At 36.5% G+C, this 13,850-nt stretch overlaps 1 protein-coding gene across 1 annotated transcript in view; it reads left to right on the forward strand.

Moving 5' to 3' along the window:
* Positions 1-12,272, forward strand: part of sntg1 (syntrophin, gamma 1) — a 42,571-nt gene extending 30,299 nt beyond the window's left edge. Inside the window, exons 14-19 of the mRNA XM_041991304.1 lie at positions 2,926-3,042; positions 3,740-3,811; positions 4,293-4,445; positions 4,602-4,694; positions 10,284-10,394; positions 10,514-12,272. Coding sequence (XP_041847238.1) covers positions 2,926-3,042; positions 3,740-3,811; positions 4,293-4,445; positions 4,602-4,694; positions 10,284-10,394; positions 10,514-10,696 — 729 coding nt within the window. The 3' untranslated portion in view covers positions 10,697-12,272. The remainder of the gene's footprint in view (positions 1-2,925; positions 3,043-3,739; positions 3,812-4,292; positions 4,446-4,601; positions 4,695-10,283; positions 10,395-10,513) is intronic.
* Positions 12,273-13,850: the final 1,578 nt, after the last annotated feature.

A 13,850-nucleotide genomic window follows, 5' to 3' on the forward strand; every position in this document is an offset into this window, starting at 1 on the left:
GTTAAAATGATTTAAACTGTGAAAAGATGATATATTTATGACTGGAGTCTAAGCATTTCATTAATATTACTCACTACCTACATAAGAGTAGTCAAATATTTTAAATATCAATCAAAAATATATATTACTACCAGCAAACACTGTCAAATGTGTTTTAAGCTTCTATTAGTTATTTCTGTGCAGCTCTGAAATACTAATTAGGACGTCTTTAGCAGCCACACTTCAGAGGAATCCTGATAGTTTTAATCCTGGGCTCTATTTTCCCATCTTTAAGGGTGTAAATCATTAATGTGGCCAAAAATACTCAGTATTTATCTGATATCGCTCAACAGCATTGCATCTAATGACTATGAAACAGCTACAGTACAGGTTATAGGGCAACTGCCTATTGCCCTATTACCTATTGCATGTATTAAATAGAGCAAAGGTATTATTTAGAGTCTGACGTCTACATAGATGTGTTTCTAACCTGTAACAGAAATCTCACAGGAGGTGAGTTGCTGCAAGAAAACAGTGTTAACATGAGTGAGAGTTCAGAGGATTGTCTGGGGATCTGTGGAGTATCCTCGCTGAGCTTGTGTTACAGATTGTGGTAACAAAATGGCACACCCAACTATAAGAAGCTTTCACAGTCCGGCCTTTGGGAGATGGGGGGTAGGACACAGCGAAGTTGCAGCCAGTTGTGCTACAAATGGTCCTGTCTGTTCTTGCAGAGAATATTTTGATCAGAAAGACTACTGCCTGTCAAGAAAAAAATGTGTCTTTTCCTGACATAAAATAAATAAATAAATAGATAAACTTAGTGTTTCAAGAGCTGACAGACCTGCTGCTGACTGAGTGGAGGTCATTTTATTAGCTAAAGGGATTTAGTTTATCTGACATCAGTACACATGAAAGCATGGGAGGATGATAGAAAACATAAGAACATTAATTTTGACGCAGACAGTTGTCCAGATTAAATTACAGTTGTCCTCCACTCACTGCTTGTAGCTCAGTCTTTCAATAATAGACACAATCCAATAGTTGTTGTCCCTTTAGGCCTTAAAAGACAGGGCCCACATCAAAAGAAATATATCAAGATTTCACTGTTATGATTGTACTTTTCTTTGTTTCTAGAGCACATTTAGTATTTCAAACTCAATATTTATGCTTATTTGTTTCTTTTAGGGCGTAAACCCTTATTTTCATGCTACATACGAAACTGCCACTGATGGCTAACTTAGAAGTAAGACTTAAATAGAAAGAGAAATCTAAGATTTTCTAAAATAACGTGCTACTAGCTGGTACCAGCGCCTCTAATGCACAGATAAACCCTTTGTATGTTGTCTATATGTTATATGTTCAAAAACCAGTGCAACCTATGATCATGGGTCAGGCTAGTTTTTGTTTACTTCCTGGAATCTTTGCTGGTTGACAAACAATGCTCATTGCAAAGTTACTATGCAACTCATAACTTTCTTTGAAACAGAAGAATATTGTTTATCAAATGCATTTTAGGCAGAATACATTTCTGTTGGGCACTTTTAAAGCCTTTCTACTCCTTTTTACATGTTGGTGTTGTTGTTTACTTTTTCTTTCATCTGAACATTGGATAGAAGCAAGTAAAACACGCTGGGTTAATCAATCTAAGGCTATAAATTGGAAAACTTGATATCTCATTATTACTCTATAAGTAAGAAAATACAGTAAACTTCCAAGAGGATTTGTCCATTTCTAGAACTAAAATTTTCTTTACCAGTAGAAGAAACTTTAACAGTAGGTAGGAGTAATGTAAATATTGTGTTTAAGTGCTTTCGATGTTGAGATTTCTGGACAAACTCAACTTGAGAAAATTGCCCGAAAAGATTATGTGTGAAAACAGAGAATGACAGTGCTTGAAATTATTCTTTAATGTTATTATCTCAAGATCACAAGTCAGTTATTTCGTTATCTCAAGATTACACTTGTTTTCTCATAATATTGAGTTAATTTATTTTGTTATCTCAAGAGACTGGTCTTTTGTCTTCTTCAGACAGAATAAATTAACTTGTTATACAAGATAATTATGGAGAAATTGAGAATGAGTTTATGGTTATTTTGATCACAGCTGATTTTAGCTTAAAGGGCTGCTGTCTGGATTGATGGGGGGAATCCAACAAACTGAACATTAAATGGCTGTCAGGAAGAAAAACTATAACAGTAACATTCATTCAAATGTTCTAAAATCTATTTTAATTTAGGGGATCACAGCTAAACTAATCACCCTGGCAACTATAGTGATAAGGAAAATAATTGGAATAATGTTAGAAGCAATTTGATTAATGATAGACCAAACTGAAAGAAAATGTTAATGAAAATTTCCTTTCAAAATAGATTCAAAATCCAGTTTTATTGGTTGCAATTAAAGTTTTTTTATTTTTTATTTTTTTTTACTTCTTAGCTCTTCTTAAAGTCGGCAAAGATGAAGAGTTGACCAGCACTCACTTTTTGCTTCAACCAACAGGCACTCAAACAAAATTCAATGTTAAATGTATCTGTTAAAGACATTAGGGGACCCTTTTAGTCATATGACATTTTCATCTTAAACCAGTTCTTCCATTAGTCAAGAAACCATAAGCTCTCCCTGGCATTTCACTCCTGATGCTAGATCATCATACGGGGGAGAAATCCCTCCACTTTTGTGTAGTAAGTTAAGTTACATTATTAACTGGAAAAAACAAGCTTTGTTTTAATTAGAGATAATGTGATGATTATCTTGATCTGAAAACAGTTTTAGAAAAGAATTATTATTTAATATAAAGTAATAATTTATAACAAGGTTTCTGAAATATCATTTTAAAAATGCAAATGTGGTATATCTTGGGGAAAACTGCTCTAAAACCTAAAACATACAAAAAAAACTACTCATATTGATTTGATCTTTCTGCTTCTTTCACCTATTGATAGATTATCTACATGGGCTGGGTTGATGAGAAGGAGCAGGACTCCGTTCAGGACCGAATGTACTCATCAAAGTTCCTCGCACTGAGGGGTTCTTCACTTTTCAAGTTCACAGCCCCTCCTGTAAGCTTTCATTCAGTCTGCACTGGTGCCAAATCACATTTTCTAAACCCTCAAACTCCTGTCTTTGAATAGTTGTCATCCAGTTCCACATGGGGATTTTTCATTCATTGCTAATGTATTGTTGAGGGAAAAAAAGGTTTCCTAATTGAAAAGAAGGAAGTAGCTCACTCTTCATCATTTGCACTGCATTGATCTTCCACTTGATTAATGGCGATCATTTAATGTGTTTACATTCTGCCAGCCATTTAGGTGATTATGACAAGAGGGATAAGCTGTCAATTGTACTAAAGATGGGAAGAGATTGATAGATGACTGAAATAGTCTGCTCAGTTTGAATGTGCTAATATAAATGGAAAATGCTAATGTGAGTGGATAGTGTAACATAAGAGCCTGCATGTTCAGTCAAAAGTCAAAACCACCTTCTTTATTATTCCAGGCTAGTTACCTGTGATGAATATTCCCTTCACGTAGCAGGATGATAGTTGAATTGAACAGCTTTTCATCAAAAATTGAGCCCTGATATATCCTCACTCCTGCATCGCTATAGTTGAGTTTGTAAAGCTTAGGATTTCCAAAAGCCAAAACAGTTAAAAAAACATTCCATTTTTTTTTCTTTTAGGGACAGTTTTTGTGCTTTGTTTCCTCTCCACAGAGACAATCCTCAAATCAAATATAAAAATCTACATGATGTTTTCAGGTGACAACATGGGACTGGACCAGAGCAGAGAAAAGCTTTACCGTGTACGAGATATTGTGCAAGATTTTAAAGGTACCACTGTCTTTTTTTCATTCAATTCCCTTAGCATTTAGAAAAGCATCTCTCATGCTGAGTACACTGAGTGAATATAAAATAGCAAAGAAAATCTGAGGAATGCACTGATATGACTCACTTATACAGTACATTTGCATGTGTTCTTCTGCCATCCCACAGAGATACCCATGACTGTTATTTCTCATTCTCTGCACACTGAGGTCACTTTGAATCTGATAGGGAGAATTTATCTGCAGTTTATTATCTAGAAACTCATTATGGCAAACTTAATTCATATAGATTCACATTTCAGTTATACTGTATATAGCTTGACCTTACTTGCCATTACACTGTGCCATTTAGGTTACGTAAAGCTGTGAGAACACACATTAATGTAAAGAATTGTCTGTTAATAAGCATAAGTAATACATAATAATGTCAGGAGATTGTATTGCTCTGGCCCATCTGTCAGCATTGTATCTGTTCTGTGTTGTTGCAGGACAATGACCTTCTGGATAAGAGGAGGTACTGTTTCAGCGTCCAGACAGAGAGTGGTGAGGACATGTTCTTCAGCGTTGAGCTGGAGTGCGAGTTGCTGATCTGGGAAAAGGCCTTTCAGATGGTTACGTTCCTGGAGGTGGAGAGGATACAGGTCCGCACCAGAATGACTAGACAACAAGCTTGATGAATTTTACTTGTTTCACCAGTTCGGGCTCAGTTGAGATGGATCGTGCTCATCTGACATTAATGAGGAATGTGTTTACTCATGCAGCTCTTGTGTGTAACATCATGTTCTGCTGTTCTACAGTGTAAAACATATGCTTGCATCATGGAGAGCCACCTAATGGGACTCACAATTGACTTCAGCATGGGTTTTGTGTGCTTTGATGCTGCTTCAAAGGTGAGTGATGGATTTATTTGTTTGTTTTATTGGTTCATTTGTTTTCAGGATCCCTATTAGTTGCTGTTAGCAGCAGCTAATCTATCTGGGGCCCACAAATACAGCAATAATACAAGAAATTACCTTCCGACACATCGGTAATGATACAATTTAACTCCCACAACAAACCCCCCCCCCAACCCATATCATAGTCCCAATCACCCCAAACCTAAAGTATTAGAAATAAAATACAATAAAAGATAAGATTACCAATACCGAAAAATACACATTCAATTACTAACAAGAGACAGAATAGATGATTATGTCCAAATGAATCTAAATATCCACACAGGAAATTACAATAAAAATAGTATTTTCAGAAACAATGCATTTCATGTCCTCTTAGAATCAGATTTATGATAATGGCTATAGAAAAATAACTCAATAGCAAATTTTAAATGAGAAATTAGTCAAATTTCTGTTTGTACTTTTAAAAGTTTTTTTTTTTACTCGTTTTGCTGGTACATGTTTTCAGGAATAATGGCAACTTATTCCACAAAGTAGTGATGCAGTATAAAACTGTTTTCTGCATGAGCTCAGCATGGGAACTACTACATAACTGGAGACTGAGCCCTGATAAATATAATAAAATAAGACCAAGATATTATTAGATATTTAACTTTTACCCATGAAAGAGTTTTTTGTATCAAATCAACTCTTGCTCTAAAAGAACAGCACAGAGCTAAACGTGGAGCTTTATTCTACACCAAATGAAGTGAGCAGGACTTTTTTCATGCACTAGATAACAGATCAGCAGTCAAGATGAGACAGAACTAAAGATTGTATAACCTGTCTGACTGAGTGATCAGTCATCAATGGTAACACCCAATAGCTCGACTTTATGACTTGCTCCAGAGCAAAACCCTTCATTGTGATAGATGGAAGCAGCTTGTCTTTTAAAGCTTTGTTAGAACATAAAGTTATGCACTGTGTTTTGGCAAAATTTTGAAACATCTTTTTCTTATCGACCCTGTTAGACACAGTTCAGGCCACCTTGTAATGAGTCTTTTAACTGAATCAAAGTGTCAGCAGACGTATATATTGTTGAGTCATCACCATAAATTAAAATGAATGATTTATTTAAGACCAGAGGAAAAACATTAAGAAGAATTAAGAAGAAGAGAGAGCCTAAGCAGCTTACTTGAGTGCACGAGAACAGATTATTACAACTAAAATGATCATCAAATGTAAAAAAAAGTTAATAAAAACTATAAAACAAACAGCCAATGATCTATTTTATCACCAGGTGTTTACTTTGGGTGATGCTGCTGTAGGACTTTTATCACTGCTGCACAAAACTCACACTTCAATGATAAAAAGAAAATGTGTGTTTAGCCAGATCTTCAGCTTTATTAGAGTTTCTTCATCAATATTGACTGTTTAACTTCAGTTAAACTCAAGGGAAGGTCAGTTAACAGTAAATATTTGTCAGCATTGACTCTTTCTGTTGATACAATACAGTAAAAACAGGCAAATTTCAGGCATAGTTGCAAATGATGATTATCATTATTAATTAATATGTAAGATGTGATTAATCTGATTAAATATTTCAATAGTTTGACAGCCCTAGTTCTGTCACATTGAAAGCTGCACTAAAATCTAGTAAAACAGTGCCAACCATTTTTCTTTGATCAGTTTAAGACAAGTGCGGTACAGGATGAGTGGCCACTTTGTAGGCATGTTAGAACTCAGAACCAAGTTTATTTAACAAAAAAATCATTTGAAATTTGTGAGATTACAAATTTTTCCATGACTTTACTAAGAGTTGTAATAATGCTTATGGGCCTACAGTTAGATTATAATAAGAGTCCTTTACCATCAACATAAATATGGAAAAAACACAGAAAGCTTCAATTAACAGGGTGGTGGAACTAACCATGACATTTCAGCTTTCCTTTTTCTTATTTTCTTTCTTCCAACTATTTTTTTTATTGTGTGAACACAATAAAAAAATACACACACACACACACACACACACACACCAGCTCAAACCTCGAACTCTTGTCTGCAGTTCATTTTGTCCTTTCCCAATATCTGACTGCCATGCAGATTACTCCACTGGTGCACATTTTGCTGAGCCGGACACAAGCGCTGCCATATTGTTCTCTAAGATTTTGGCTCTAATTCCTACAGTATGAAGCAACAATGTCCCCTAAGGAAGATTAAAATGTTGCCAGAATACTGTTCATAGAAAGAAATGCACCAAACCCAATCCATATGTAAAGCGCTATTGCAGACAATATGAGGGGTAGGATTACTCTGTAATTAAAAAGCTGCTATTGGCAAATTGAAAATAAACATGTTGGTTTCAGTCAGAAACAACACAAATGTAACTGTGTTTGACAAGTAGAGCTGTAATCTGCTGGCTGAGGATTCAGTGAGATGTTCCATCATGTCTGTGGTACTGTTTCCATATGGAAAACCTAAACTGGAAATACAGATACAAGAGTAAACTTCCAAAATATCCATCCACCCAGTTTGGGGTCATGGAATTGTTTGGGCCTATCCCAGCTGGCAGCAGATGAGTGGCAGGGTAACCCTCGTCTCTGTGGCCAACACAGAGATAAACAAGTCAAACAATCACTCACACTCTCAAGCACACTCGTATGGGTCCACTCTGAACCACCAGTCAACCTAACATGCATGTTTTTGGACTGTCGGAGGAAGCTGGAGTACCCAGAAAAAGTCCCACAGAGAAAGATCTCAGCTGAGATTCCACGAAAAAAAACTTTCTTGCTGTGAGATGGCAGTTCTATCCTCCTTATCCAAAATATACGACATGCTGCTGGTGTCTATATGTTAAGTAGTTTTCTCATGTCTATGGTTTACCCTGATAGTTCACACATATTGTATGTGGGTAAATCAATCAATCAATCAATCAATCAATCAATCAATCAATCAATCAATCAATCAATCAATCAATCAATCAATCAATCAATCTATCTATCTATCTATCTATCTATCTATCTATCTATCTATCTATCTATCTATCTATCTATCTATCTATCTATCTATCTATCTAGCTCTACTCTGTGGGATGGATTAAGACATAAAATATATAAAGTGGAACAGTTTTATATGATTCAGCAGGTTATTCCTCTGGCAATAATATTACTATTTTTGACTTGGTAAGTAAGATAGTAAGATGTTGAACAAAATAAAAGTTTATTAAATAAATCATGATTAAATATTATAGAATAATACAAATAAATATAATGAATACATAACAGATATTGTAGTCTTTATTCTTCGAGTCTTCTAGTTTGGTCTTTTGCAAATGATCCACCTGGGCCTTCATTAATCCATCTGCTGCTGGCTGAAGCCTCATCAGAAGTGGTCTCCATGGAAAGATGACTGTTAGGGAAGAAATACTTGGGGAAGAGAAATAGAGAAGGAAAAAAAAAACAAACACACACACAAAAAAAGGCTGAGGTATGTCAAATGACACCAGAACAGGACCATAAATCAGTGTCAACAAGTCTTACGAAGTGTCAAATCCTCCTCAGAGCCCAGACCTCAACATTACTGAAGCAGTGTGGGACTGAGAATGTAACAAACGGCAGCAAACATCCAAAGAAGGGCTTTGAAATGTCCGTGAAGAGGCCTGGAGAAATATTCTTAAAGCCTACTTGAAGAAATTACAGGAAAGCTTGTCTAAAAGGGTTCAGAAGGCATTGAAGAATAAATGTGCTCAAACCAAATACTGACTTTCAAGCTCATTAGAATTGTACAAGCTCTGCTTTTGGCCTATATTCTGTCTTTTAATTAATGTTTACAGGTTTCAATAAGTTACTGCATCTCTCTTGTTTTATTGGCAGTCGAAACAGAAATTCACTGCTGGGTGGGGGTATGATGTTATTCCAGTAACTGTTATCCTTCAGTAAAGACTTTAAAATGAGGATTTTTACTTTTTCTGTATCCACTAGTCAGTAATCCTTATATGGCTGTCAACACTTTCCCAATAGTTTTCTTTTAACTGCCTCTTCTGTATTTTAGTATGAGATTATTTCTGCTGTGATGAAGGATTTTGGTCACTCCACATGTGGACATAGTAGACTGACTGGAAAGTTGGTGATTTCAGTCAGTTCTGTCATTACTGATTCACTGGCAGATTTTTCTCCGTTTGGTGCTGAAACTTCTTTATATTTGTATATTTCTCAGTTGTTTATTGTAAGCTTTGTGAAGTTAACAGGTACAGGTGATGGAGTTAAATAACAATAACAGATACAGTTCAGTATATTTACTGTTTCTAGAAGAGCAGGGGAGTGCTAAATATACTCAGCAGTTGATCTCTCTATCAAACTAACAAACAAACTACTAATTTATCAGAAGGGCTAAGCAGTGACGGGATTAACGGGATGTGTTCATGCAGCCATGTTTTAGTGAAGCACATAACACTGTTTGCATCTCAAGTTCATCCATTTTTGTTAGCTAGTGATCTCTCGTTACCCATCACAATGGTTGGGAGAAATGGTTTGAATTTCCACCGTTTTTATTTTTGCCTTCCTCCTGCCCTACATCCTCTTTGCTTCCTCTTCGACTCCTTTGGAATTTGGTGTGTTATTTTGCTGATTGTCTTAGTTTTGGAGAGCTTCATCAGTTGATCTCACTGGTAAACAACTCTTCCGTTGCCATGGAAACTCATCATAACAAGTCTCGAAAGAGTCCAAAGTACACGGAGAAATTACTTAAGCAGCACAGTCTCTAAACCAGCGTGAAATAATCTTGAAAATTTAATTTGACAGTGATTGTCTTAAAAATAGTCAATTGTATTCTAAAAATCGCAACAGTATGGTGGGACCTACCACAGTTTGCTGCCACCTGGCAGCGCTTTCCAAAGTGGAACGTGAATACATTTAATGTGTAAACAAATGTAAAAAATAAGGGCCTGCCTTCCTTTCTGGGGAATGGCAATAATGCAGCAATAACAGCCGCACTGCAGATGTCGAGTCTCATCAGAGTTGCTTTCTGAATCTCCTTGAGGAAATGTTTGTGATTGACATGCAGGAGATCATGATATCACCACCTCTGACAAGAATAGCAAGAGTGGATTTCAAAAGCAGAGTAGAATAGGTGACACTTCTGTGTCACCCTTATAATGCTTCATGAATATCTGCTGTTGGATTAAAAAAAATGAAGTTATTGCACACAATATTCAATCAGCAGTAGCTTTGATGGCAGAAGTTTGCACAATGCAGCAGCTCACAAATAACCTATATTTATATGGAAAGCATGGTTCACTGTCCACATGAGGAATCTGGAAACTTAGTTGCTGTGCTGCTTTTGTTAACTTGGTTTATTGCTAATTGAATCACTTAAGCTCTGCTGTTTCAGGTGAAATTATAATGTGGCTTTTTAAAATTTCCCACTGGCAGAAATAACACATTTAAATGTCACAAAACTTCATATCTGGCTGATTTGCTGATGTGCAACATTTATAACCATATTTATGGGATTCTAATATGAATTATTCAGTGTCAAAAGAAAGAATTATTAATTAAATCAGAAGAAATCAAGACAAGTAACACAAATGTTAATCTGTCATTTTAGGCAGTGCTGTGGAGATACAAGTTTTCCCAACTAAAAGGATCATCTGATGATGGAAAAAGCAAGATCAAGTTTTTATTCCAAAATCAAGACTCCAAATCGATTGAAGCAAAGGTAAATTCAGTTTGAGAGATGTTTTCACATCAACAAGATTATATCATTTCAGTCACTAGTGTCTAACTTGAGTATTGATTTTTGTGTGTGTTTTTTGTGTAACTTTTTCTTTCCTCCAGGAGCTGGAGTTCTCCAACCTCTTCGCCGTGCTTCACTGTATTCACGCTTTTTTCGCTGCCAAAGTTGCTTGTCTGGACCCGATGTTTGTGGAGAGCCATGGTACCGTGACGACTGCTGGTATTGCTTCTCTGTCCAGTCTCTCCTGCAATTCACAGACTCCCAAACTGAAATATGCCACTTGACAAGTGCTGCTTTCTCTGGACTCCTTTGAAAAGACCCTGCACTTAATCATGAATGTGGCCTCTGTGCAAGTGTAACACTGGATATCTTCAGATTTATGGAATAACTTTGGACCTGACCTTGAACCTCTATTTGAATAACTTCAGATAAAGACTTGTTGAACACATATTGTGCCATTCAGAAATGTTTTTAAGTGATTTTGTCTTTCTCCTGAGCCTCAGACATCCACATGTTTAACACATCAAATAGAAAAATGCAGTTCTATCCCCAAAGTAGTTTGTACTTCTTTTTAACTCTCCTGAACATGGGGGGTTAAATTAGAACAGATTTTAGCAGTGTTTCACCACTTCAGATGCTACATAACTTGAACTTGTGGAAGGAAAAGGTTGAACTCTGGATATGATAATAGGATGTGTGACCTGTTCAATTTTCTTTTGAAGTGTTTTGAGATGAAAACTTAGATTCATTATTCAGTTTGAAGTAAACTGTATTTTCCTTTGTTTAAAGCCCAGCTAAAAGCTAAATGGTGACATCCGTTTGGTCTTATAACTAGAGAATCATTTCAATAGAGAGTTAATTTAATTCCACAAATGTTTGCTGGCAGCATTTGTGTAAGAAATAGTTCCACTTTTGGTGGTTTCAGTTGCTTTTCCTTTTTTTAATATATATTATATACACTTTTGTGAGGTACAAATACAACTATTTCATTATTTGCAGGATAAAAAAATTGTATGAAAGTGTATGATGGCTTTTTTTTTATTATTATTATTATTATTTTTGCATGGCTGACAAATGGCACCTTGGTGATCAGATTCACCATGAACACAACACCAGTTTGTCAAAAAACACTAAACATGATGAGAACCCCTCCGATGATGGTTATAGCATCCCCTCCCTTAAAAAACAAAACTTAATTATGTAAATAAACACTGACATTTGAATGAACTCAAACAAATTATGAATTATGGTGATTGATTGTTGGGATTATAGCATTTGTTAATTTGATATGCACCAGAGATGACTACATAGATAGATCACACCTCGTGCTCCCCTGATCATTTACTCTATGGACCAATCTAAAAGGACAAAATCAGCTCTTTTTTTTTCTTTTTTTTTGGGGGGGGGTAACTTCACCTTGTAAATATAAATGACAGAAAATGAGCAACAAAGAGGACAACAGAAATATGTAGCATCCTGGCCTCTGTGTTTGATAAACCCCTTTAAACTAACTCTGTAAAAGCTGCAGAGTGACAACAAAACTATCATATTCATACTCAATTACTGTAATTAGTCATGCTCTTACCTTGTCAAACAGAAGTGGCCCCCGGGTAGGTAAACTCTAGAGGATAGCAAATTAAATAGGGTCAGTAAAGTGCTTTGTACTGTGCGGCCTTGTTAAGCTGACACGAGTGTCTGATGGAAACTGATGGTGGTGCAGTCTATGCAAAGAAAGCCTGTGTGATGCTTTTGTGCTTTAAAATGATCTTGGTCGCATATTCCCTTATAACACAGGATTCAGATAGTGAGGTTAATTTTATTTTTCCGCAGATGTTTTTATTAACAAATATGCTGTGTAATTAATGAATAAATGAGACCTTTTATATCATAGTTCTGCTGTGCTTGGTGTACTTCTCACAATGTCTCAGGTTTTGTGCAAAAATATTTTCAGTCATTTCTTTTATTATTAATAAGGGTTCAACTTAAGTCTGATAGAGCTGTCCCAAGTCTTGAAAATATTACACATTATATCACATACAGTGTGTGAGTATTTTGATCACATCATCCTCTTTATACATGTTGTTCTACTCCAACCGGTACAGGTTTGAAAGCCTACTACCAATTAAGCATATCAGGTGATGTGCATCTCTGTAATGAGAAGGGGTGTGGTCTAATGACATCAACACCCTATATCAGGTGTGCATAATTATTAGGCAACTTCCATTCCTTTGGCAAAATGGGTCAGAAGAGAGATTTGACGGACTCTGAAAAGTCAAAAATAGTGAGATGTCTTGCAGAGGGATGCAGCACTCTTAAAATTGCCAAGCTTTTGAGGCGTGATCATCGAACAATCAAGCGTTTCATTCAGAATAGTCAACAGGGTCGCAAGAAGCGTGTTGAAAAAACAAGGCGCAAAATAACTGCCCATGAACTGAGGAAAATCAAGCGTGAAGCTGCCAAGATGCCATTGGCCACCAGTTTTGCCATATTTCAGAGCTGCAACGTCACTGGAGTGCCAAGAAGCACAAGGTGTGCAATACTCAGGGACATGGCCAAGGTAAGGAAGGCTGAAAAACGACCACCACTGAACAAGACACACAAGATAAAACGTCAAGACTGGGCCAAGAAATATCATAAGACTGATTTTTCTAAGGTTTTATGGACTGATGAAATGATAGTGAGTCTTGATGGGCCAGATGAATGGGCCCATGCCTGGATCAGTACAGGGCAGAGAACTCCACTCCGACTCAGACGCCAGCAAGGTGGAGGTGGGATACTGGTATGGGCTGGTATCATCAAAGATGAGCTTGTGGGACCTTTTCGGGTTGAGGATGGAGTCAAGCTCAACTCCCAGTCCTACTGCCAGTTTCTGGAAGACACCTTCTTCAAGCAGTAGTACAGGAAGAAGTCAGCATCGTTCAAGAAAAACATGATTTTCATGCAGGACAATGCTCCATCACACGCATCCAAGTACTCCACTGCGTGGCTGGCCAGAAAAGGTCTAAAAGAAGAAAAAATAATGACATGGCCTCCTTGTTCACCTGATCTTAACCCCATAGAGAACCTGTGGTCCCTCATCAAATGTGAGATCTACAGGGAGGGAAAACAGTACACCTCTCTGAACAGGGTCTGGGAGGCTGTGGTTGCTGCTGCACGCAATGTTGATTGTGAACAGATCAAGACACTGACAGAATCTATGGATGGCAGGCTTTTGAGTGTCCTCACAAAGAAAGGTGGTTATATTGGTCACTGATTTGTTTTTTTGTTTTTGAATGCCAGAAATGTATATTTGTACATTTTGAGTTGTTATATTGGTTTCCCTGGTGAAAATAAATAAGTGAAATGGGTATATATTTGGTTTTTGTTAAGTTGCCTAATAATTATGCACAGTAATGGTCACCTGCACACACAGATATCCTCCTAAGATACTAAAACTAA

This window comes from Melanotaenia boesemani, chromosome 8 (assembly GCF_017639745.1).
Source record: "Melanotaenia boesemani isolate fMelBoe1 chromosome 8, fMelBoe1.pri, whole genome shotgun sequence".
NCBI lineage: Eukaryota > Metazoa > Chordata > Actinopteri > Atheriniformes > Melanotaeniidae > Melanotaenia > Melanotaenia boesemani.